General features: G+C 42.8%; 1 protein-coding gene across 2 annotated transcripts in view; it reads left to right on the top strand.

The window, feature by feature from the left end:
- Positions 1-1,199: 1,199 nt before the first annotated feature.
- The window catches only part of NBAS (NBAS subunit of NRZ tethering complex), a 234,840-nt gene continuing 209,728 nt past the window's right edge, over positions 1,200-26,311 (top strand). The window contains exons 1-9 of one of the 2 annotated variants that reach the window (XM_073001737.2): positions 1,200-1,526; positions 7,349-7,403; positions 8,229-8,265; positions 9,377-9,454; positions 10,025-10,072; positions 11,603-11,646; positions 13,516-13,649; positions 15,244-15,377; positions 15,471-15,569. In XM_073001737.2, coding sequence (XP_072857838.2) covers positions 1,389-1,526; positions 7,349-7,403; positions 8,229-8,265; positions 9,377-9,454; positions 10,025-10,072; positions 11,603-11,646; positions 13,516-13,649; positions 15,244-15,377; positions 15,471-15,569 — 767 coding nt within the window. In that variant the 5' untranslated portion in view covers positions 1,200-1,388. The remainder of the gene's footprint in view (positions 1,527-7,348; positions 7,404-8,228; positions 8,266-9,376; positions 9,455-10,024; positions 10,073-11,602; positions 11,647-13,515; positions 13,650-15,243; positions 15,378-15,470; positions 15,570-26,311) is intronic. The other variant, XM_078388309.1, reaches the window with a different exon arrangement.

Raw genomic sequence — 26,311 nt, 5'->3', positions numbered from 1 at the left:
TGGTTAGGGTTAGTAAGTGCACCCAAACAAATATTTTAGGATTTACATTTTAGAACTGCACTTCTATATCCATTTACTAAGGAATAACAATCCCTTATTGTTGTCAATGGGAATTTAGAGTTGCACTGTTACATAGGCAAAGAGACTGGTAAATACGAGATTGATTACATGACCTATTCGTTCAGAAATTAGTGGAGATGATAAGTAAACACGCAGGATGAGTTTCATACAGCTGTCTTCAAGGGAAAAGGAAATACAGCAGTACTAGTTTTACGTACGTAATTGTAGTTTGGCCCAATGCATTTTACTGGAACATTAGCCCTACAAAACATTATCCCATGGCACCTCAAATCGAGTCCCTTCAATTTATTCCATTTGTTGCACTTTTAAACCAGTTGTATGTGCAATCAGTTAAAAATGCAAGCAATGAATAAAGATAGGACAATTAAACCAAGAGTTGATTTTCTTAAGAAACTATAGAAAGAAAAAAAAAGAGGATTGCATTAATAGTAGTACAGCAGTAATATAACTGCACAAACTAATTACAAAATTACACCTGATGGAGTGGCAAAATTGGTGCATTGGTTATTATGCAAAAAAATATAACTTGCCGGCCTCTAAAAACCCGTGGGAACATCAGGTAGAGAAGGTGTCAGAAAATGAGGAAGTCTAGATCTTGTGGGATTTCCAATCCAAACTGATAACACACTTTACACCAGACAGTAGTGATAAAACGAAGAAATGTCTACTCTGGATCATTGACATTGCAATTCCAGGAGATGCCAGTGCTGAAAATAAAGAACTGGGGAAAACAGAGACCTGGCAATTGAAAGATTTTGCCTCTGGAAGAAACACACTTCAGTGGTTCCCCGTAGTCATTGGGGCTTTGGGAACAATATCAAGAAACTTCACACAGTACTATAAGCAGTACTAAAACCACACCATCAGAGCTACAAAAGACCGGCAATACGAGGAACAGCATACATACTGCACCGATATTTAACAGATACTTAGGTTTTTGGTTAAAACTTGCATCTGTTACATAGTACCAGTCAATTTTTTTTTTTAAAAAAACAGTTTTTATTGACTTGTGCCTGGTGCTTTTGTGTAACGAGGATATGCATAAGCGCAGGCATAGCCCTGTGGTGGCGCCGGCGGCGGTGCCCGATCCTCCGGCGCCCGTCTCTTGAGGCCGAAGCCCACCGGGTGAGGAGGAGGCGACGGCGGCGGAGGCTTGCTGCGGGCGACCCGGGACGGCCGCCCGCCCCCTTTGGCGCGCCTCTTTCGGGCCCGCCTTGCTCGGGCCCGGCTTCTCGTTCCCTTGGCGGAGTTTGTCCTCTGCGGGCTGCCGTAGCAGCTGTGTAGCCGCTCCGTCCGCGGCCAGTATCATGGCTGCTGCCCCGGGAAGGCGGCGGGAGAGCCGCGGGCTGGGAGAAGAGGAGGAGGAGGAGGAGGAAGAAGAAGAGGAGAACATCCTTTACGACCTGCTGATCCAGATCGAGTGGCCGCCGGAGCCGGAGGTGCAGGTGAGGCGGGCTTTCCTCCCCTCCTTCCCGGCAGAGCAGCCGCCGCCGCCTCCGGGCAGGAGGGACAGCGTTGGGAAGCAAAGCCCGCCACGTAGGGCGGAGGTCGTGGGGAAGCGGACGCGTGTCGCCGGACACACGTGGCAACACTGGGAACAGCGGCCCCAGGCGCGGGTGCTCCCGAGCCGCTTCCCTTCTCGTTCTCGTGTCCCTCCTTATGTCTTGAAGCTCTTCTTCGCCCGCCTCTCGCCTCGACGGGACGCGGAGCCCTCCGGAGGAAGAGTTCGTTCCGGGGAATGGGGGGGCCTCGGTGCCCAGGCGGGACCCCTTTGCGCCGGGACCCCCCCCAACGCGTTCATTTCCCCCCCCCAGGCGAGGGAAACTTCAGGACGCCCACCCCCCTCCCGCGTTGTTAGCCTAGCAGTGAGTCCCTTGTAGGAGCGGGGGGGACTCCCCCTGGTACGTGGGGAAAACCCGGTGGCTCCCCTAACAAAACAAACAAACAAACAAACAAATAAAGACTGTGAAATTAAAAATGTGCTCCATAATTTGACAACAGCTGTCATTTTAGTGTTTTAGCCCAGTGGTTCCCAGCCTTGGGTCACCCAAGTGTTCTTATTTATTTATTTATTTAACTTATATGCCGTCCAGTCTACCCAAAGGTCTCTGGGCGGCTTACAACAATTAAAATTCAATTAAAATACAATAAAAGATAAAATGATTAAAATACAATTAAAATTGCCATCATCAGGACCCACAGTTGATGTTATTTCAATTAAAAGCCTTCGGGAACAGGAAGGTTTTGACCTGGTGCCGAAATGTCATCAGCGTCAGTCAGGAGGGCATTCCATAGTCTGGGGGCAGCTGCTGAAAAGGCCCTTTGTCTACAAGCCGTCCCTCTTACCTCCTTGACGGATGGCTCTTTCAAAAGGGCCCCCCTGGCTAGATCTTAACTGCCGGGTTAAGATTTAAGTTAAGGACTGCAATTCCCAGAAGCCTTCCCTACCTGCTGTCCTGCCCATGGTTTCTGGGCGTTGCAGTCTTAAGAACACCCAGGGGACCCAGGGTTGGGGACCACTGCACGTGGGAAATACTGTATTGCATGTTGTATTGATTTACACCTGAGTCCTGGGTGTGCAGGTCAAGTTAAGAGATGAAATATGAAATGTAGATTTATACCCGGAACTTAAGCATTTCAGCTGTAATGTTATTATGGTGCAAACAGAAATAAAAAGAACACCCTGTTTATTTGTTAAATACATACCTTTTGTCTATAAAGATGTACACAAGGGGGTTAGAAACAGATTTTAAAAACGTACATGAAACAAATCCTGTGAAATAAATGGGCAAATCCCAGATAATCAGCCGGCTAAAGACATACAAAGAAATGGTCTAATTTCAGTTGATTTTGCAAATCAACACTGTGTAGTGAATGTATTCGCGAAGCACAGTTTGCTGTCCTCTGAAGATGCCGGCCACAGAGACTGGCGAAACGTTAGGAAAAACCACCTTCAGAACACGGCCAAGAAGCCCGAAAAACCCACAACAACCACTACTGTGTTGTGATTTTGTATGCATGTAGCACAAGTGACTAGCTGTAGGTTCGGCATACTTTTTGAAAATCTGCAGTTGGTCCATACATTGAATATCCTGATGGGATATTAAAAAAGTTGGTTGATGAGCCTGTCTGAAAAGCGAGATGTTCTCCATGTCAGCTCTGTTTTATTAGTCACTCTAGTTGAGTGACACAGTTTGACAGCCTTTCGGCGCATTAGTCCTGTTTGTTTTTAATCAGCTGTGTTCATTGGGGCTTGCTCGAAGGGGATCAGGAAAACAGGATCAAAGCTAGCTCACCTCCATTTACTGTACATCTCTGCAGTTTGACCAAATAGATGTTCAATTGTGCTGAGTACTGTATATTATTTTACATATGCTTTTGAAGGAGCAAATTCCATTTGGACGTATATCTAATGTGATATGGGTGTGGTACTTAAATGAGACTGGGAGAGTTCAATGTCTTAGCTTAAAAGCTTTATACTGCAAATATAAGACGCAGTCCCCTCTTTTGGAGTTCCCAATGCACGCATGAAAAATAGTGTGGAAACAAATTGTTCTAGAAGTTTGTAAGTAAATCTGGCAGAATGAATGGTATCCTTGTTGCTGTACTTTGTAGTCTCACTAGTGCTTAAATGCCAAAGTGTCTGTTTGTGATTAGCTTAGAAGTGTGGGAAGGGTAAATACTGTATATGATCCAACAGTGAGAAAAGTAGATCTTTAATTACTTGAATAACCAAACTGTTTATCATGGTGACAAATCCCACTGGTAGTGCAGGAATGGGGAACCTCTGATACTGACCATTTGGCTAGTAAGACCTACCTGGCGTGGCCGATGGGAAGGAATGGTGGAAGCTTTAGCCCCAAACATCTGGAAGGCCAAAAGTTCTCTTCCCTAGCCCTGAGGTCATGGAATCTAGTGCAGGGATGGCTAGAAGAAAGATCTCTGGGTAATTTACTGCAGATTGACATTAAGGCTAGTCTTCCACCTTCTTTGGACCCATGGCAATTTGCATACAGGAGAAATAGATCTACTGATGATGCTGTATCCATTGTACTCCATACTGTATTGAGCCACTTAGAACAACAGGGAACTTATGCGAGGCTGTTGTTTGTGGATTATAGCTCTGTTTTTAATACCATTCTACCAAATAGGTTGTTTTTAAAAATGATCAACCTGGGATTACCTCAAGAGATCTGCATGTGGATAAAGGATTTTCTGACAGATAGGCCACAGTCAGTAAGGATAGGATCTCACCATTCTTCTATCCTGGTACTAAGTACAGGAGCTCCCCAGGGCTGTGTGCTAAGTCCCTTCCTCTATTCCCTGTACACACATGATTGCACCCCACTGTATAACACCAATGCAACTATTAAATTTGTGGATGATACGACAGTGGTGGGGCTCATAAATAAGAACAATGAGTCTGCTTATAGAAAGGAAGTACAAGGGTTGATACTTTGGTGTAAAGAAAATCATCTCACACTTAACATCAAAAAAACTAAAGAACTCATAATTGATTTTAGGAGGAAGAGAAATGTACATTTACCACTGTACATAAACGGTGAGGAAGTGGAGAGAGTTGGTAGTTTTAAATTTCTGGGTACTTACATCTCAGAGGACCTCTCATGGACTATAAATGCCAACATGCTAATAAAGAAGGCACAGAAGAGGCTGTATTTCCTGAGAATGCTCGGCAAGTTAAATTTATCTCAGCATTTACTTCTGTCATACCATCGTAGCACCATTGAGAGTGTCCTAACCTATGGCATTCTGGCATGGTTTGGGAGCAGCTCTGTAGCGGACAAAAAAGCTCTACAGAGAACCATTAAAATTGCCCAGAATATCATCAGGCTCCAGCTACCAACCCTGGATGACATCTTCACATCCCGCTGTCTGAGGAAGTCACACAGCATCCTGAGAGACTCTTCCCATCCTGCTTATAACTTTTTTGAACTGTTACCGTCTGGCAGAAGATATAGAACAATTAAGACTCGGACCACACGTTTTCTCAATAGTTTTTATCGCAGAGCTATAATTACAATTAATAATGAGCTTAAAGACCACCAGTAGTGAATAATTAGTTGGACTGTGTTACTTTGCCTGCGGTGTAGATGTTTGTATTTTTAGTGGGGGATTTTTTAGTGGGTGGGGAGTGTTTGGGGAATTTTATGCGTGTGCATGTGTCTGGTCTCTGGGTGTCTGTGAATTTCGTTGTATGGATATACTGTGTATATACTTACAATGACAATAAATTATTATTATTATTATTATTATTATTATTATTATTATTATTATTATTATTATTATTATTATTATTATTATTATTATTATTATTATTATCATCATCATCATCATCATCATCATCATCATCATCATCATTATTATTATTATTATTATTATTATTATTATTATTATTATTTGGACTCCTTAGGATTGATTGTATTTTTAACTTTCCTTCCCCCTTCCACCACAAACATATTCAAAGCAACAAGACACACATCCTTAGTAAGGATGCAACTACGTTAAGGAGTAATGCAGAAAATGCTTCATGATAGGGATGGTCAGATTTACATTATTTTCCATGGGCTACACGTAAAAGTCAATGTGAATCGGTACTGTATGGAGTTTCCCCGCTATAATCTGTAATTTTTTTCTTCTGCTGCTGGAGCTTCTACATTTTTTGTGACAGTAAATCCACTGCCACTTTGGGCACATTCCCCATTGCCTCAGGGAGCTCATCAGTCTCTCTTGTCTCATGAGAGATGGTGAGCTGGAGCCAGCCCTGTACCATTTATGCATTCTTTGCTGCAGCCAGAGTCTCAGTTTACTCAGCCAGCATGTAATCCCCAGCCTTTTGTCTTTATTTTTCAGCAAAGTTTCTGGTGGAGCGATAGCAATTAGGTGGCAGAAGGATGGTGGCTGTGGGGGCACCATTAACACTTGGAGTGCTGTTAGCTTTGCTAATAATGCCATATTTTTCGTTCTTTTTTTAAGAAAAAGTTTTGATTCTAGTACTCTTGCACTGTCACCTAGAGACAAAAAGAAAAAGAGAGAGAATGAGAGGAAGAAATTGTCGTTTGACCCTTGTTTACAGCTTTTTAAGGCAATTCCCCTGTAGCCATACCTATTGTAAATCTGGATGATTGCAAAAGAGATACTTTAACAAGCTGCAAACAAGGCTGTTTGCCAGTTTCTTCTTCTCTCCCTTGATTCTTGTGTGGCCAGTTGAAGGCAATTTAACCAGGGAAACCCAACTTTTCAGGTGTGACTTCATAGTGGATCCATTCACATTTTTCTTGCACTGTAAGTTGTACTAGAGTCAGCCCAGTGAAATTAGTGGGGATCTGGTGAGTCTCTTCCTCCATTGAATTAAATGGGCCTACACTAGTTGTGACTAGCTGGAGTCCCGAAGGCAGTTCGCGTTGTTCTGTCAACTCCTGCATCGTTGCTGGAACCAGTTGTATTGGCTCTTGCCTTTCCATTGGATCTTTTCAGCAACGTGGAGAGGGGGGATCTGCTGCTTGGGTAACAGCCTATCCTCCATATTACTTTATCCAGGCTTCATGCTCTGGAGAGGACACTCCTCGATACAGAGCACGTTATCATGGTCTCTCGAGACTGAAGGATGCCTGTGTAGTTGTGACTTAACGATGCTAAACAATAGGATTTCCGCCAGTATGTTACGAATACCTAAATGTACCAGGTTTTCTATTAAAAATCATTTAAAACTTCACAGATAGGATAATTAACAGTAGAAAATAAAATTATAATGGAAAATACCAATGAAAAAATACAGGGCTTTCTTAAAACCTATGACTTTAGCAGTTGATTAATTACCTAGATGTTCTTGAACTAAAACTCCCAGAAGCTTTCACCACTAGCTGTGCTGGTCAGAATTTCTGGGTGTTGCTGCCCAAGTTTGGAACCACCGTCCTTGAGTTCTACTGATTAGCTCTTTCATCTCTGGATATCTGCTGACATGGGATGCATTCTCTTGATGTGGACTTTGTCACACCCATGGATTTGGATTTGAGGCCATTTTTTAAGGCACCGAGCTGCAATTTTGTGTGTCTTCATGGCGCTGAATTTGTTGCATCTCTCACTTCCCCCAAACCCTCTGAAAGTGCTCTTAAAACTGAAATAGAATAGAGTTTCAAACAGTTACTTAGCCCAACACAGAGTAAACAAACCATATTCCTTTAGAAGGTGGATGAATGAAGAATTGAGTTGCTGCAAACTAACTAACTCTCTCTCTTGTAATTTGCAGCCAAGAGGCAACAGAAAACATGGAGCATCATCCATCATCACTAAAGCAATTACAGGTAAATATGCATGGCTTGTGCTGATGGATTGTTCAGTAGATCTTATGTGGCTGAAATGAATAGGGTGTAAAATTCCCTGGATCTGTTTATGTAGTTTATTTGTTTTCATATTCCTCTTGTAGTGAGGGCCAAGTGTAACATGAACTATACAACAGCTATTGGGAAATATGTTCTTTTTCCTAGACTCCTGTAGTTTGCTTTTCCCCTTTTCTGGCTCCTCTTTTTTTCTCACCAGATTGTATTTCATTGCACTCGTACATAAATAGCTGCCAGGTCTCCTCGCGTGTGGGGAGTCTCTCTAGGGCTATGCTTTCTGTCCACATAGCATATGTTATAAGAAATGAATGGTCCAATTGTGCTCTGTCATGGTACTACTATGGTACTTGTATTTATTCAGTATAAACATCAAGAATTTATGTCCTTGTTTCTAATCCAGTGGGTTGTCCCACGTTTGTTAGAAGTAGTGATTTCTGACAGGAGAGCTGTGTGGCAGGCTGTGAGATCTCTAGTACAGGAGACAAAGCCGATTGTGTTCTCTCATGGGCTAACTTTCCCTTCCCAGATGCACAGGGTCAAAGCTCATCCAGTGCTTTATTGGTACCTGTAGCTACAAGAGGCACAGGATATCATGTCTGAGGCATTCTGCCATGTCTCTGCAAGGTGGACTGGAGTGTGGCTCCACACATGTGCATGTTTTTCTTTGAAGGACAAATTAAACGAAACAACAAAATATCTGCAAAAATGCAGCCCTTTCTACTGGTCACGTTCTCTTTTTGAACAGTTGAGCAGGGTTTTTCGTATTTAAACATTTTTCTTCTTTTATAGGCCCTGCCTTATTTTTGCTGCATTACTTATGGTACAGGTAAGTTGCTTTGTTAAAACATAAACTCTCAAAGATCTGTTTTAAGTTAGTTTGAAACAATATATGGCATTTGCAAAGGATCAGCTCAGCTAACTTAGTGGCTTTAACAGCGTTTGGCTCCGCTAATGAACCTCTGTTTGAAGTGTTCATCTTTAGAGATAGCTTTTTCATGAATAAAAAAGAAAACAAAACCACTTGATTGGATGTGAGGGTGTGTATATCTCTGGAATACAAAATTGGTATCAATTTTTGATTTAAATCATTTTTTTTTCAAATTGACTTTTTTGTGTATTTAAATGAAAATGATTTTTAAAATTTAAATTGTGATTTAAATTGATTTTTTAAAAATGTTTTTTGTCCATCCTGATTGGTATCCATGGTCAGAATCCTGTGGGTGATTTACATGTGGGTCATTTGAATTGTGTAAACTCAACACCACACCTTGTGACTAACTGATGAACCCATGTCACCAGGCCTGTACTTGTTATGCAGTCCAACAGGATTCTGGCCAATCTATACATAATAATGTACATGTTACAATTGTATTTATAAAAAAAAACTCTTTGGGAATATAAAGCTGAATAAAACAATGTTAGATATGATTAAAATCAAGATTATTGGCAACAATTTAAAAGTGGCAAGATAGAACAGAGCAGGATCTAAGTTGAAGGAAGATTACGCCCACTCACATAACATGACTTTCCTTCGTCTCTGCTCCCCCCCATTGCCCCTCCTTCCCATCGTAGAGTCTTGCAACTCTCCAGAGCGGGATTTTGGTGGGGATGCAGGAGATGGGGACGAGGAAGTGCTCTCCTCCCTATTCCATTGACAGAATATGGTATTTCAGTACAAATATTGGATTTTGCACTTTAAAAGACACCCCTTCAGAGTGAGCTCTTCTAGAATGCGAGGGATTTAAAAGTGGTGCCATCAGTTCCCTCCTTGGGTAGCGGGGTTACTACAGAAGTACAGTGTGACCCATATTGATGGACAAATTCATTTAAACTCTACCAAAAGAAGTGACTACCACAATCTACCCTTCTTTGTAGCATTGATTGTATTTCTAAAAGGTGCCTTTCATCCCCCCATGTAAACATGTTTGTATTTCTAGTCCTGCAAAATCTTCTCTCCCTGCGGGATTGGTCCGCCTGGTAAATAAGCAGATCAACTGGCATTTAGTTCTTGCAAGGTAGGTGACCATGCATTTTCTTTGAATATATACTCTGTGTGTGTGTGTGTGTGTGTGTGTTGTGTGTGCATGTGTGTGTGTGTGTACGTGTGCGCGTGCGTGGATGAATGCATGCATGTGTGTGTATGTGCATGAAGGTAGTAGAAACCTGTTCCCAGCCATCAGCAGAAGAGGAATTGCTGACAGGTTCCAGTGATTTCAAAGGTCCTATACTAAGCGTGGATTTCTAACTTTCTAGTGTTTATTCTGTGCAGAAGTATGCTTGTTCAGGGCCCCACTTTGCTTATGCTACAGAGTGAACCAGAAGTAGGATAGCTTTCCGGAGTTCTGGGGCCCTTTTCTCCTTCCCTTGAACCATGGAGGGCTGCCCCAATACCCTGAAAAAGATTGTTGCATTGTAGAATTGAAAATTGTGGCATCAAGAAGCCTCGAGGTGTGTTTGTGCGGTCATTAATATAATTCCCCTCCACGGCTCATTCTAGGCATTAGAAACTGAAACTGAGCCTTTGATATCCCTTGGAAGCAGCCATGATTATGCAGGGATATTTATTGAATCTTTTTGTTCTTCAGCAATGGAAAACTGCTAGCAGCTGTTCAGGACCAGTGTATAGAGATAAGGTAAAGTAAATGGTGGCGCAGTTTTATGCATGTCTACACAAAAGCAAATCCCTTGGAGTCCAGTGGGACTTACATCATATTTGTCCTGTTGTTTCATTCTTGAGCTTGCGTGATAGATTTGTTAAATTTCTCGTCAAATTCTCTGTAACCTGATACAGGCATGTGCATGCTAATTGAGGAGATTTAAGAGAGAGCTTTGTGGGAGGAGGGGTTACCATGTGGACAGTATTCGTTGTGTATACCTACATTGGTCGAGCAACTACATTCACTGTAGGTTGGTAGGAGTCGAATGAGGAAGTGCAAATAAGCCATTGTAACATCCACCCTCAAACATCAAAGAGTGGTTGCTACTTCACTTTAATCTCTGCTGCCACCAACTTATCCTTGTAAATCAAACGAAGGACAAGTGTAACTTTGAAAAACAAAAACTGGTTTATTGATTACAGGAAATAAAAATAGTAAATCACTGGTAAAGAATCAATACGTCAATCACTGTAAATAAATCACTGGCTCACACAGACTATTTCACACTGACAGGCTCTCTCACTCCCTATAACTAACATTCACTTTAAAGCCCTCAGCTCAACCTCTCATCTCCAATCTGTCTCTCATACACGCTTCAACCCCCCTTTTTATACTAGCTCCTCCCCTTAAGTTCCACCCTCCGTCACACCATTGGCTGATGACTCACTGCCCAGCTGTGATGGACATGTGATGTTTTGGCTGCCCGTTACAGCCATTCATCAAAGATGTAAACCCCATAACTTCCTTAATGCTATTGGTTCAATATTTCAGTTTTGAGTAATAAATGTAGGGTTTAATCTTTCTGAAAAAAAGGGAGGTGCCATGTTGTCTTTATGGACTATGCCACCTGAGTCAACTTTGAGTTTTCCTCCAGGTTGATTCATTAAATTGAAGAACATTTGCACACATGCTATATGGAATGCAGACATTAGAAATGCAAGAGATGAGGGTGTCCCTGCAGGGGCAAAATGGTTACTTGTCCATTATATGTCAGATTGTGTTTGTGTGTCATTCAAGCCGCTCTGCATTCTTCCTCCTCTTTCTAATGTGGTCTTAGCTTCTATCCTGCTCACATTGGGAAGTAATAGTGGTGTTCCCTGGGAAGGATCTGGAATTAGCAGTTTTTGCTTCCCACTTACAGATCCCTGTGCACCCTTAGAACTGGCTCTGGGCAACTGGGAAATCTTCTGCAGCCAGAAGGTGGCCGACGGGTAGCAGAGGGGGCTGTTCTGCAGTAGAACATGTTCTACTGCAATCATCCACAGAATACTGGATTTAGTGATCTAAATGACACAATTTTTTGTGGCAGAAATTCATCTGTGCATTTTTAATGCTTTGTTATTTTTTGAGACTTCTCTGAATCACAAAAGTTTGTTTGACACAGTCCAGTCTGTTTTTAAGTGTGCAAATGTTTACTTCCTGTAAAGAGATAATAAAAAGGCAGCAAGGAATTATGATGAGCAAGGATTGCATAAAGTTTAATATGAGAAAAATCATATGTTGCAGGTCTGCAAAGGATGAATTTGCATCTGTCATTGGGAAATGTCAAGGTATGAAATATTTTCTACTAAAGGAAGTTACAAGGGAAGAACAACTGTTACTGCTTGATTATTAAAATTGTTCTCTGAGTGCCTCTGTCCACAATGGTGTGACATGTGGCTATTAGGCAAAGAGCCTTCCCAGCAGCAGCCCTCAAACTGTAGAATGCCCTCCCTTGGGAGACCCACCTGGCATCCTTCTTAGATATAAGCAAGACCTGTGATAGCACGGTGCCTATTCATGATTCTGGCTATTCTGTTCCCTTTCTACATAAAACAGAGCTGCTGAATAGCTTAGGGGTTTAGGTCTCTGGGTTGAGAGTTGGATTCCTCCCACTGGGCCTCCTTGACAGGGGCTGGACTTGATGGATAGGGTCCCTTCCAGCTCTGCAGCTTCTAGATGTTGATGGTGATGATTACAGTTGATCAATATTCTGTGCCAGGAGGGCAGACCCAGGACTTGCTGGAACATTTAAGGAGTTACCCAGGGATTTTTCTGTTTTATACATCTGCAACTCCAGGATTCCCAAGCCCATGGATGCCTGTCATTTATAGCTCTATCAGATATAACCTGTGGAATGCAAGAATAACTTCTGGTATTCTGACGTGTGTATACAGGTAGTCTGAAACAGATCCCAACTAGTATGTTTTGGGGTGGACAAATGTTCACCTTACAGATATTGTTGGGCTGCACCACCTTTTGTCTTTAGCACTGGTTTGTTGACTAGGGCTGATGGGAATTAGTTTAACAAGATCTGGATGGCCACAGGATAATTCAGAGGTAGGACCCAAAGGAATGGATTTGCATGATGAGGTTCTGGCTAAACATAAGGAAGAATGCACAAGCAATAAGAGCTGTTTGTCAGTGAGACAGACTACCTCAAAAGGTTGGACATGGATTAACTGTAGATTTCTGGATACAATTGGATGTAGTTTCTTAAGAGATCATCACTGTTACTATGCTATGAGGCAAATGACCTCTAGAGGAGCATCAACAGGAACATCTCTGTAATTAAAGACAGAGTGCTGTACTTCTCAAATTCTGTCCTCATGGGCCTCTGTAAAACAAGGATTTGCTGTAGTTTGTGTGTCATGTCAAATCAGCAATCAAAATAAGCGAGCATGCTTTTGTTGTGGATTTGGAAGCATGTGGTCTAAAAGAAGTAGCAGGGAAGCGTGTCTTGTGAACTCATTTTTAGCTTAAGTTGGGCATCACAGGGGAGCCAGATCCCTTACTGTGATAGTTGCCCCATTGTTTGCAAACACTGTCAACAAGCGTAGCCCCCAGCAACAGTTTCGAAGTCAAAACAGGTCACCTATTTGGAAACTGAAATTCAGGATGGTGAATGCTGCTTAAACGGTATTGGGCCCTTCTCGAAGTCTTGTTCAACCCTTTTATTAACTTTGGATGTAGCATGGAGATGTATAACAATTCAATAATAATCATTCTGATATTTTAGGAAAGATCTTTTGAAAGAAAAGACCTAGTTAGTTTTGAAAGGAATGGAAGATAACTGTACTTCCTGTATCATAAGGGAACAATCTCTTCTCCACCCCCAGAAGCCTCCCTTTCAGTAGCTCTTGTCGTGGTGGTGGTTTAAAGATGTAATCGGTTTGATGCACAGCTGATGGGTTAGTCCAGATTCTTTACCTTAACTTAGAAATTAGGAGCACTCTGTTCTCACTGGGTTATAGATCAGTTGTATGCTAGTCAGTAAGTAAAGAGGAGCAGATGATTTCGGCATGGAATTAAAATAGGAAAGGCTGAATCCATTCCAGTACAAGAACCAGAGCCTTCTGTCTGGAAAGAGTGGGGACACTAATCATCTGCAACATTTGCACAGGCTTTATTAAGATACTTTCTCTCCCCAATCTCACTAGTCCCAAAGGATCCTAACCCACAGTGGAGACGTGTGGCGTGGAGTAATGATTGCACTTTGCTTGCCTATGGCGAAAGCACAGGAACTGTGAGAGTATTTGACTTGGTTGGCAGTGAACTCTTGGTCATCTTGCCGGTACGTTCTTTTTTTTTTTTGTCCAGATTTTACACATCCATTTTGCATGCAGATTGGCTAAAGAAACTTCTTAGCAATTTTGTTTGCAATATTCTCTATTTATGTTGAGAGATTGCATTATGAATTCTTTATTGCTGGCTGTTGTTTGTCCTGTTTTGCATCTTTATTGGCAGATTTGCAGGAAGTGTCTGCTTGATGGTTAAAAGAGTGTGCATTAATTCTCTAAGGCAGTGGTTCCCAACCTTGGGGCCCCAGATATTCTTGAACTAAAACTCCCAGAAATCCTCATCATTAGCTGCACTGGCCAGGATTTCTGGGAGTTGTAGTTCAGGAACATCTGGGGGACCCAAGGAAGAGAAGCACCAGTCCAGTGGCTCAATCAGATGGCCATTTGTCCCACTGCTTGGTGCACTAAAGGGACAATGTGGTCTGCTCTTTTACAGGACCGGCCAAGAAACTGCCTGAAACCCAATCCACAATGTTCAGACAAATGAAAGAAAATACTGTTTTTTTCTTGTTTTTTTAAATGATACAGCGCCTCAGCTATAGTCTACCAGAATCTTTAAAAACAAAACAAAACATTCAATCCCTCTACCTCTCCTCTGAGGAGCAGAGAAAGTGTTCAATTTGTTGATGTCCTGAAGTGGATCCCTTATTAAGCCACATCATGATATCAGAAGGAACCGGACCAAATAGGGTCGCTTGAGCTCCGACATGCCATTTGGATGCAGGAACCTCACCAAATGGCAGATCAGACCTCCACCTGACCCCAAGCGACCCTATTTAGCCTGAACCAGCCCGCTCCTAAACAGCCAGAGTAGACCAGCCCTCAGTGTCAACTAAGCTACTGATGTTTTTGTTAGAATTGCTGTTGTTGCATTCTTCCAAAAAGAGAGGGATTGGGAGCTCCTAAGACACATTCCAAAATCCATGTTGTGGCCATCCCTTTATCGCGGCAGCTAAAAGGGTGCAAAATTCTGTGTGCAAACTTGAGGGACTTCCAGGTGATCTCATCAGGTTCTGGCTTTCACCCTGAATCGCTGCTAGGTTTTCTGGGAAGGGAAAAGGCCATGAAAAACAATAAATAGCTCTTGGCAAGATGGATTTTGCCAGGCCCACCTTTCTTATATGTGAATCAGGAAAGGCTCAGGAAGCAGCGGTTGCTCTTTTAAGCTCACAGCTGAGGCAGCTGTGGATTGGACGTCCCAATTTTTCAAGCCTGGTGAAATCTGTTTTGCCAAGAACCGTTGGACTTTAAATCTAAGAGTAACTTTCCTGTCAGAATCCATCTTGCCATTTCTTCACAAAAGTACAAGCCCAATGAAGAGGTGTTTTTATCCATGAAAGGCCGCATATTGTAGGATGATATTTTAGTGGTCTGTAAAGGTGTTGCCTGTTCTTGCCCTTGTATTTTAATTTGCTTGGACCTTTATTTCTTTGGAACTTACATGCTGTTTGACAGATTTCAGCTTTGACGTCATCCCCCAATGCTTGATCTGTTTAAGAAAGGGCGTGTTTCGCTCCTTATGTGTCTTTGAAACTTTTGCTAAAGGAAAGTCTTGACGTTCTATTTTTATGTTTTATTTTGGTTCAGGGTAATAGCTTCGCAGGAGACCTGAGCTACGCTATTGCAGGATTGATCTTTGTGGAATACAAAGCAAGCGCCCAGTGGTCAGCTGAACTGCTAGTCATCAATTATCGTGGTGAACTGAAAAGCTACCTTGTCAGGTAAGCCTAATATATTGTAGCTATCAATGTTTAATTGGTAATCTTTCTTTTATTAAATAAAGCCTGTCCCCCCCCTTTTTTTTTTTGGTCTAGTGTTGGAATGAATCAGAGTTTCCAAGAGAGTCATAGTTTCAGTTTCAGCAGCCATTATATCCATGGAATAACTGCTGCAATTTATCATCCTCTACACCGGTAAGTTCATTGAGTTTATAAATGGTTTCTTATGAAGTAAGGGTGTTCTTTACAAAGCCAGGCTGCACTTTGCAGTAAGGGGGGGTCATCCCTCCACCACCTTGAAATCTTCTAGATTGCTATCAAGTAATGGGTGAAAGGTACCATTTGCTACTATTTATAGAAGCAGGAACACTTCGCCTTTCTCTTGGCTGGAAGGGGGTCATCCTTGCAGTTTTTGACCTTGGCAATCCAGGTGGCCTGTAATATCCTAGCAGTCTAATCTTTGGGAAGGAGTGGTGCCAGTGCAGAAAGACCAGCTGATATTTTTTAATTTGTGTGGCGTATTTCCCATTTGTTGTGTTCATAGAGACCTTTTGATCTAACTGAGCAGCCGGGCCTTGTATGAACAGACCAAGTTGCATTAAACACAGTGGAGCGTTCTTCTCAGTAAATAAGCATAGGACTGCACTGCTAGTCAGCGGGGACTGGCAGAGTCTCAAACGTTGAGTGTCTCTGAGAGCTGCCTTTGGCTTACTTTGAAGTCTTCTAAGGTAAAGGCTCCAAAGTTTCTCTAGGCACATTCCTCTATTTGAGGGTGGACCTCTTTCTGTTGTTGCTGTTTCTGACCCCTAATCTGATTAGGAGGTGTCCTGATTTGACCCTCACTCTCTCTCTTATGAATGAAATGAGTATGATTTGTTAGGTAATCCTGCCACCACTCAGATTGAAAATAAACCCCTCAGGGAAGCCTGTTGCGGGCCCTTGATCCTTCTCTTCCTCTGTATTGAGAAACAGACGCCTCCAAGTTTCCATTCATGGAGAGCTCTTCCCACTAACCTTTTCCTGACAACTAGAGTACAATTCAAAGGATTATGTGGCAGACAAAGCGGTAAGAAAAGTTCTCGGTGAACATTGTAAGTGTCCTAAGATCATCCAGCCAGCACAGCGGTATAAGAATTGTATCCCACAGTCACTGATGAGAGGGCTTTCAGTATATTATGGGCCTTCTTTATAGTGAAAGAAATTGGATAAAATATGCCTCCCAGAACAAAATTCAAGTGATTATCAGAACCCTGCAAGAACCCCATGTTTCAGATTTCTTAAAAACTCAAGGCAAAGAGATAGAACTGAGGGTGAAAATGGATGGGTTTCCTCCCCCCTTCCAAAGCCACTGAATCAAAGTCAAGTCCAAATTATCTCAGCTTTCCTGATTTTGTAGCTCATTTGAGGACTTGCTTGCATTAGTTTGGCAGTTCTTTGATCCAAGAGACAACACTTCAGAGTAAGAAGATGTAATTTTGCCTCTGTGGCGGATACAAATGGTTTCTAAAACATGTTTACAGGAGGGCTCCTTCTATCCAGATGACAAAGTGGGTTGAACAGGTGGAAAACACGTTGGTCTGACATTGTCCTTCTCTCTTTGTGGTGCCTGGTATTTTCCCACAAAATCTGCTCTGGGGGCTTCGGGGGGGACCCCCAGAGTTGTAAAGAAAGTCCCAAAGGTGGGAAATGGGTGAAAATTGTACCCCTCATTCTCTGTATCTGCTTAGGATGCTTCTGTGGCCCAGTAAAAGTGCTGGCTAGCTCCATGGAACTTTTCTGTTGTGTTTCCCTTAGTTTATCGTATAGGGCCCATCCAGCCCTCTGTGCTGAAATAGTTAAAAAGTATGGTGTATACATACCATACCATAGCTTATAAATAGAGATGGCGATATTTATATTTGTAAATGAATACGAATATCCCCATCCCAGCCGGACCTAATGAGGGACTGGGCTATCCACTCACACATCCCGGCGCTGTGAAGGTCCTGCTGTCTCCCTGCTCGGCTGGCTGCTCAGCAGCCATGTGGGGAGACTCGTCCTTCTGCCCCTTGCCTGGAGTGGCCAGCTGAGCATGGAGACAGCGGAGCTCTTGGTGCCCTTGGCGAGAAGACAGCATTCATGCGCCAGGATGTGTGAATGGATGGGCCGGTCCTGGGGGCCAGACCCTCACTACGTTCAGCTGGGACAGGGATATTCTTATTTGTTTATTTTTTATGACTATGCTCATCTCTACTTATAAACCATTCTCTGGGCACTTTATAATGTAATTATGCAGGCTACACATTGCCCTCCCCCATCTGTGAAGTATGTACTCAATTTACTGACCTTGGAAGGATGGAAGGCTGAGTCAGCCTTGAGCCAGTTACCTGAGCCCATTGGGATTCAACTCAGATCGTAAGGAGAAGATTGCAGTACTGCAGTTTAACTATTGTGCCACAAGGGACTCCTCTGATTAGGAACAGGAATGACATCTCCCTTGCCCTCCATTAAAACTGAGTTCCTGGCATAATCATGGGAGGTAGAGTGGAATGATCGAAACAGCGTGGATAGTTGCCAGATGACCTCTTTGTTGTGTGTTATGCTCCCTGCTTTTTGTGAAATGATTTAGAAAAGTCGGTCTTTGTTTTTTGCAAGGTGCAGCTGTGTTGCTAAAATGGTTACATACTGTGTTATTCTGAATATTACAAATGTTGCTGCCGCCATGTTTCCTGTCCTCTCCCCTGCAACTTTCTTCAGGCAAGGCAGAAATGAAGTAGGACTGCATTCCCTCTCTCTGTTCGCCTTTGAAGCTTTTGCAAAGACATTGATTGATATTCGCGTTCTTTAATGTATTTCTGCTAGGTTTGAAGCAGATTTATTTCTGCGTTAGCGTGGTGGTGCATTTTGGAATTTTGCCTGCTCCTCAAACAAACAAGACTGCCAGACTTTGATACCCAGAGGTTTCTTTTCTCATAATATGCTGGGCTAAGATAGTGGATATAAAAGACAGGCTAATGATCTGTTCTATGCTGCTTAGAGGCAGGGTGGTTGTAGTGTTTCAGAGTTGTGCTTTGTTGCTTTTCTTGTTGAACAGTTCAAACTTGGGGGGAAATGCTCCTTTCGTAGCCAGCTGCTTCTTCACAAGGCTGTCTTTCCCCATAGACGGTAGTTGACAGCGATTGGACAACTTAATCACTTTTCTGAGGCAGTATGGATTATTTCTTCTTGCCAAATTAATATTGTTGATTTATCCTCTGCCATTGGATGAGTGTTGCTGAAATCTTTACAGCCTCCATAGAGGACACCTCTTGACAACTAAACTAGTGAAAGGAATGTGACTGGAAGAAAGTTGTATGGGCTTGAACTGTAGTTATACTTGGTTGGGCAAATAATTTCTGATGCCTTACCAAAGTAACTTTCTGTGTTTTCCCCTGTTGAGAAAGGAAGAGACAAGACACAAGAGTTCAGTGTTGCCTCAGTATCTGGTATTGCACAAAGAAATGAAATCCCTCATGAGAGATAGACAGTTCGGGTGGTGTTTCTGTTGAGTTCTGTGGCACAAAGGTAGTAAGAATTAGCACCGGGTGAAACTTCTTCCCAAACACTGAGGGCGGTGAGGAGAGGTTATCCGCCACTACAGTGATGCTCCACAGTGAACCACTTTTTATTTCCCTTGGTGTGCACGCAGGATTGTCTTTCATTCACATGTATGTATTGTGTAGTGTCAGGTCACCTCCACCTTACTGCAACCTTGATAGGATTTCCAATGTGTGAGGGACATTTAAAGGAGTGGTTGGTCCTTGCTGCCTTCCCGTGTATTTTATGCCTAGAGTTCCCAGAAATGTCCCGGACTCCACTCCTTCCTCAGACCTATCAAAATGAAGGTGCTTCTGTGAGTCATGGAGGATTAAGCATAAATAGATTGTGCTATTTTAGATCATTTGTCATGGACTAGTGACTTCGCGTATGAAGCACATGACTGTGCGGACTTAACTTGCAGCAGTTTGCTGTCTGAAATTTACACCGATGGTCAAGAATACTCCCAATTCAAAGTGCTAGTGATGACCTATAAAGCCCTATATGGTTTGGGTCCAGGCTGTTTGAAGTATCTTATCACCCCATTGGAGCCTTCTCGGCTTTTGAGATCATCTGAGGGAGGCTTTTCTCTCAGTTCTACCACCTTCCCAAGCTTGTTTGGTGAGGATGTGAGAGAGGGCCTTCTCCATGGTTGACCCAGGGCTTTGGAATGTTCTGCCCTGTGAATCTCGGTTGATCCTCTCTCTCTTGTCTTTCCATCCTCAGGCAAAGACCTTCCTTTTCAGGCAGGCTTTTAATAAATAAGTAGGGGTCTAGGAAATGCTCTGTTTAGGAAGTTTAGATATTTTTAGATTTGTTTTTAATTTTGACCAAATTTTTAACCCCTTTAAAAATATATATATAGTTTTGTATGGCATTTTAAATCTATTATGATTACATGATTTTAATTGCTGTGAATCGTCTTGGATCTGCTATGGGGAGAAAGGTGGTATATAAATTAAACAAACAAATAAACAAGAGTTGATAAAGATTTTTTTTTTTTTTTGCTGTGTAGATCTTTTGGACATTGGGAAAGATATGGAGACTTTGAGTTGGTGTCCTAATCTAAGAAAAGTTGGTTGCTTTTCAGAGCAGGAGGTGTCTTGTATTTGGGATACAGCAAGATGTTTTAATTTGGAGGAGTTTATTGAATATCCCACTGATCTGGTTTGGTCCTTTGGATTCATGGTTTGAAAGCATCCAAAAGAACAGAAGCTACTTGTTTCTTTCTTTCTTTTTTTAAACTCTGGATAGAGTTTAAAGGATAGTGCACATCTGTTTATTTTTTTAAGCAAACCTGCTCCCTTGTATAATGGCCTTTATAGTGTCATGTATTGTAGAATGCTGTTAATGCTTTGGTGCATGCAACAGTTCTAATCAGAATATCACTGATGTAATAGTCAAGTTTCACCATTTGATGACATAGTAATCTGGCTGTCATAATGACATTTTTGTAATAGCTCCATCAGTTTCTGTGGAAGAACCAATGCGAGTCATACTTGAAGAAAGGTGTATTTAAATCCACCCCCAATTTGGATAAGAAAGGTTTGGGGAGAAGAATTTTTGAAAATAAATTGTTCTTTGGTTAAAACAGATTGAAAACACTGGGAAGTCTATTACAGAAGGCAAATGTTTTTCTTTAGTAGATGTGAATAAATTAAGACAGTGGAGAAGTTAGTATGACAGGAGAAACCAGGAAACTGGAGGAACTTTGTTGTAGAAGACCCACAACAAAGACTAGGGAGAGGGTGGTTTTGGGGAGCCTGAGAGAGTGGTCTGGGACACAGTTTGAGAGAGAGAGGTGATAGAGGGAGTGAAAAATTATGTTGAGTAAATGTAAAGCCTCAGAATAAATAATGTTATTTTGACACTTACATTTTAAAAAAGCCTTACTGGTTCTATTCAGGCTGATTGATGCTGAGTTCAGTACCTCAGGGCTGGCTGTATAAACACATATAAAGGCAGGTGAAGGTTGGTGGCAATGAAAAAGGAAGAGGACGTAAGTGAATATTATTTTTTAAAAATATGTTTACTCCTGTGGTGATTTAAAGAGATTACGTATTACATGAATAACGAAGAGCTGAGACAATGGGAGTTTGGACAGTGACGTATCAGAGAAGGGGTGTGACGCAGAGCAATTCATTTATGGCATTTTATTTCTGGTTTTCATTTTCTTTGATTTTGTTCTGTTTTCCAACTGTATTATTTGCAGTTGTGTCTGAACAGTCAAATACTGGATTATGATTTTCCTCAAAACCAGGACTACAAATCAAGATCCTGGACTGCAGAGAAGATGGCAGGATTTAAGAATGTGTTCCACCACATGCTTTGATCGTGGTAAAAAGTAAATAATTGAGCTCTTTCTTTAAGTGACTTTTCTGCTGCTTTATTTATTTATTTTATTTATTTATTTATTTGATTTTTACCCCGCCCCTCTAGACCATGTCTACTCGGGTTGGGTTTGTAGAACTTTTGCCATGTTCATTACCAGGACATATCGCTTTAAAGCTATTTCTCTGCCTGTGCGTGTGATGGTCATGTTAGTAGGAACGAGAGTTGCGGGTTAACCAGAATGGGTGAAGCCTTGGAAGAGGCTCTTTCATTTTCTTGTCCTTTCATGGATTCCCGAAAGAGAGCCACTTGAACCAGAAGGATTCCTTTAAAGAGTGGTTGTTTGACCAGATAGGCAGGATATAAATACAATGAATGAATGAATGAATGAATGAATGAATGAATGAATGAATGAATGAATGAATGAAAAGGGGGGCAAGAAAATATCCCTCTTTGATTTTTCCTCTTTCGTTAAACTTTTCCTTCACCCAAATTCCCTGGGAAATTTTTCTCACTTCACTGTGGTGGCACCTCCTTGCCCTACGGAGATCCTAATGTCTGGAGGCTCGTCAGACTGACTAGAGGGATATTACCTGACCTCGATAGGGCTACAGTCCCCCTGAAGGATCAGGTTTGCAGCTTCAGTGTATTCTTGGACCCAGCTTTCACTATGGAGGCACTAATGTCAGTATGGCCAAGAGTCCCTTTCATCAGCTTTGGTTGCTTGCCCACCTGCACCTCTACCTGAAGAAGTGCCTAACAACTGTGGTTCATGTGTTGGAAAGCTCTGAAATAGACTACTGTAATGCGCTCTATGTAGGGCTGCCCTCGAAGTTAATATAGAGACTTTAGCTGGTCCAAAACATGGCAGCCAGACGGATCACACATAGTAGCAGCTATGAACACATGTCCCCAGTCTTGACATGCCTTCATTGGCACCCTGTTAGTTTCCATGCCTAATTCGAGATGCTGGTCATGACCTCTAAAGCCCTCAATGAGAGCACTGGCCTTATTGGCACAGTGGGGATGGGGGATAGAAGAGGGATGAATATTAGTGTTTCCAGGACACAAGTAAAGCTTTGTTTGTTTTTTTCTTCTTCGTGAATCATTCCATTCGTTGGGTGTTTGTTTTATATTTCAGTCAGACCAGTTGAATTAGGCCTTCTTTGCCCAGGGCAAAGTGGAAGAGGTATGCCCGTGCCAATCAGCCTGAGTTCATCTTGCAGAGGGGTTGTTGTTGGCTTTGGTTTTTGCTGAAACAAACAGACTCACATACTTTTTGCAAAACTGATTTATGGGAGACTAAGGTCACTTTTTTTTCTCATTTGTTGGACAGTTGTGTAAGACCTATCTGTGCAGAAAGAGTTTTCAGGCCCTGTTGGAAGACATGTGCTGGGCAATCGGTTCTTTGACTTTTGTAAAAGCACTATAGGATCACTAGGTACACGTCACCTGAAACATCCTTTAGCTGTAGGGTGCTGCAACATGCGCTATGAGAACTCTTCACACCCAAGGAGTGATACTGCTGTGGCACTTCTTTTTCATTCTGGATTCACTCATCCCTTGACCAGGAGTGGAAAATGTGGATGGACAGTGAGAGTTCCTTCCAGTCAGTGGAAAGCAGATTCAATACTCCCCTCTGGCAGTGACTGCCTCTCTGGTTTTTGTGTGTGTGTATGTGTGGTTCGGAGGCAGCTGCTTTTTCTCCTTCTGTAGTCCTCCCAGTTAGTTAGGACTTCTTTAGTCTCTGCCTTTCCCAGGCTGCAAGATTGGCTGACTGCTTGCTTTTCTTCCAGTGATCATCTTTCTTGGGTTAACTGCTGGCTCTATGGCTACCGGCAGTTTCTGTGGCTGAGGGAGTTCCCTACTCCCCTCGTGGCCTGGCAATTTGCCTTGGCCCTGTTTTCTCAAGATGGAAGAGGTGACCATTTTATTTTGGGTCCTCTCTCCTCCGAGCAGAAGGAGCCTTTACTATGGACCAGCTTTACAGTCCTTTCATGTGTACATGGGTTTTCCATGTTCATTGATTCCTCTATCCCACTGTACCTCCTTCTATTTCTTCCTTTCCTGGGGGATATCAGAAATACCATATTTTTCCGCATATAAAATGACACTTTTTCCTAAAATAATTAGAGGAAGGATTGAGTGTCATTTTATACATGGAAGGAGGCAGTCTCACGTGCGCTCAGGCGAATCTTGCTGCCGCCACTGCCCGATTGCCTCTTTCAGAGCTCACGGCCTGTCGCCTCCGGTGGCAGAGGCAGCAGTAGCTGCAGCAGGAGGCGGAGACGAAGGAGCATTCACATGCGCTCGGGCGCCTCTTGCTGCTGCCTCCCCCACCCGCCCGATCATGACCTCCAGTGGGACTGATCAGCTCAGCTCACGTCACTGCCTTGTCCCCTCCGGTGGCGGAGGCAGCAGGAGGCAGAGGGAAACAAGCACTCGGGCGCCTCTTCCTGAGGCTGCCACTGGATCACCTCCTCCAGGGATCGTCTCCTTAGGGCAGGGGACAAGGCAGCGACATGAGCTGGAGGTGAGCCCCGGCAATCGCACTGGAGGAGGTGATCGGGCGGGCAGTGGAGGCAGCAGCAGCAGGAGGTGGAGGTGGAGGAGCAGTTGCCCATTAACTGCTCCCCCACCTCCATCAAGGGTCAAAATTGGGGTTGTTTTATACATTGGGGGATCATGTACACAGAAAAATACGGTAGCTTTTATGTACTCAGAAGAAAAAAAGTGGAGTACCTGACAACCCAATAAGACTTGGCTGGGGGATTTGTATGCGAAATATACATTGGGTTGTTATTGAATATGGCAAGTGAAATATGACTTGGTTGAGATGAGCATACCTTGTCTTACTAAATTGTAATGAGTGTGAGACCTGTACCAACTCCCTCACACTGCTGTTTCTCCTCCTGTTGTGCCATGATTAACCCAGGAAATTATCCATTAGCTGTAGTTTCCCATTACATCCCAAACTGAACAGTGATAATTTCCAGGTTTAGAGCAGCCTAAAATCTTAAACACTGTTTGAAGTTGCTATAAGATTTTGACTTACATAGAAGTATGAGACTCATATATATACAGTATGATGTTACGATACCAACTTGGATCAAGTAGGCAGCAAATAAATTGTATGCATTTATTGTTTGTGATGTTTTCATTTCATTGTAGTTTGGTAAAGAGAGTTCAGTTTGAGCAGTCTTTCTAGTCCACATCTTGATTGACTACCGTACAGGCATAAAAAGTCTGTGTATTGCACCTTTTCTCTCTTGCCTACAGTATAGCTGACTCACGATGCAGCAATCTAAGCACATCTGCCTCAGAACATCTGGATTATTGATGTCCCCAGTCTATCTGTCAGTGGCTTCTTCTTTTTTCATTATAGAGTCTCTTCGCTTCTAAGTGTTAATAATATATAAGTGAGTCTAGACCTCTCCCAAGGCTCTCAGTGAAGTGTTGAGTTCTCATAATATCTGTGTCTCATCATCTTAATATAGCGTTGTCCGGCATGTGCTGCATTTTGCCAGCTCTGTGAAGGGTTGTTTAAAATTTAAGTATGTGTTTCACTGATATATATGTTCTCTTTAGTTCAGGAAAAATGGCTCTTGACCAACTTGATACGACGGCTTTGTTCCAGCTGTCGTTAAGTTTTACCTACCCTGAGAGAAGATACTTGCAGTAAATTATAAGCAGTGTTGTGGTATCTGCCAGTGTTCTGAGGTCAAATGTTCAGCACTTGGACTCCTATCTAAATTGATTCTGCCCACCTAAATCCTGAGACCTTGTTGATGAGCATATTTGCACCAGGCAGAATGTTCTGACTTCTCTTATGCACCTGCTGTGTTGTGCACGGAAGGACTAAAACAGTCCTGGGATGAGGTGGGAAAAAAAGAGAAGATGGTGTCTTAGTCTCCCTGAGGAGGAAGACAAAACATCCAGAAATGTGCACAATTTCCAGCAGGTTTTAAAAAATATAGCAGCAATAAGACTTTTGCCATCTTGAAGCTGCTGTCTTTGGAGGAAATATTTCTTTTGCATAAGGACAGGGAACATCCTTCAGATGTTGCTGCTGTGCTGGCAAGGCTGGTGGGAAATGAAGACCAGTAATGTCTGGAGAGCCGCAGTTTCCCTGAACAAATAACAATTCTGTTCCTGTGGACTTGGAGATCAAGTGTCACGGACCTTCAGCCTGGCAGAAATGTTTCCTACTGCCTCTCAGTCCTTCCAGATGTTGATCGTATGTCCCCTGGAAGGAGAACGTCTTTGACTTTTTCTGCCTCAGATGTTAATCTTTGTGTGCCCTGCACCGAGAACATTGGGGGAGGGGGGGAGGCCTTGTTTTCCACAGGGGTAGCTGTTGTGGCGAAAGCAACACAGTATTTTTTGCATCATAAAGACTGGAAGAGGTGTTAGGCCATGATCCCCTTGGGTGGCCGGTGAAGCATCAGACTCTCTACGTGGTGTTCTTCTGCAGTCTCTAGTGTGCCGTTGCGCTGGCTGAGTATCGCCTGTGGGTGTCATTGGGGCACAAGAAAGGGCGTGGCTCATGTCTTTTCACAAGCTCTGGAAAAGCCCCGCCACTTCCAGAGCATTATGCGAGCGTCATGGGGTGATCGGTTTCTGGCCTTGGTCTTTAAGGTTCTTTGCTGTTCTTTCCATGGAATGAAAGTACTTACATATCTGTGCATTCTTTAAAGAAACACAATAATTTGTGGCAGTAATGAGTTGCAATTGTTGTGTCCAGGTTGCAGGTGGAGAGCCAGACTATTTGAAAAAGGCATAATATTTATGCTTGCTCTTTACTGTGGACTTTCCAAACTGTGGCCGTGTTGAATGCTGAGGGTTTGCTCTGCCGGATAGTTTCAGTAGCTGTGATATCTTGCTCTAGAGCCAACGGTTGGGAGTCGGATTCCCCACTGGGCCTCCGTGATGGGGACCGGATTCCGTCGTCCATAAGGGTCCCTCCCAGCTCTGCAGTCTTAAGCTTATTATTTTTATTAAATTTATTACTTGAAAACACAGAAGCAATGTACAGCAATTCCTCTGGGGTA

Source organism: Pogona vitticeps, chromosome 1, assembly GCF_051106095.1.
Source record: "Pogona vitticeps strain Pit_001003342236 chromosome 1, PviZW2.1, whole genome shotgun sequence".
Classification (NCBI taxonomy): domain Eukaryota; kingdom Metazoa; phylum Chordata; class Lepidosauria; order Squamata; family Agamidae; genus Pogona; species Pogona vitticeps.
Note: the sequence above shows the minus strand (reverse complement) of the source record. Positions and strands in the feature narration are given on the sequence as shown.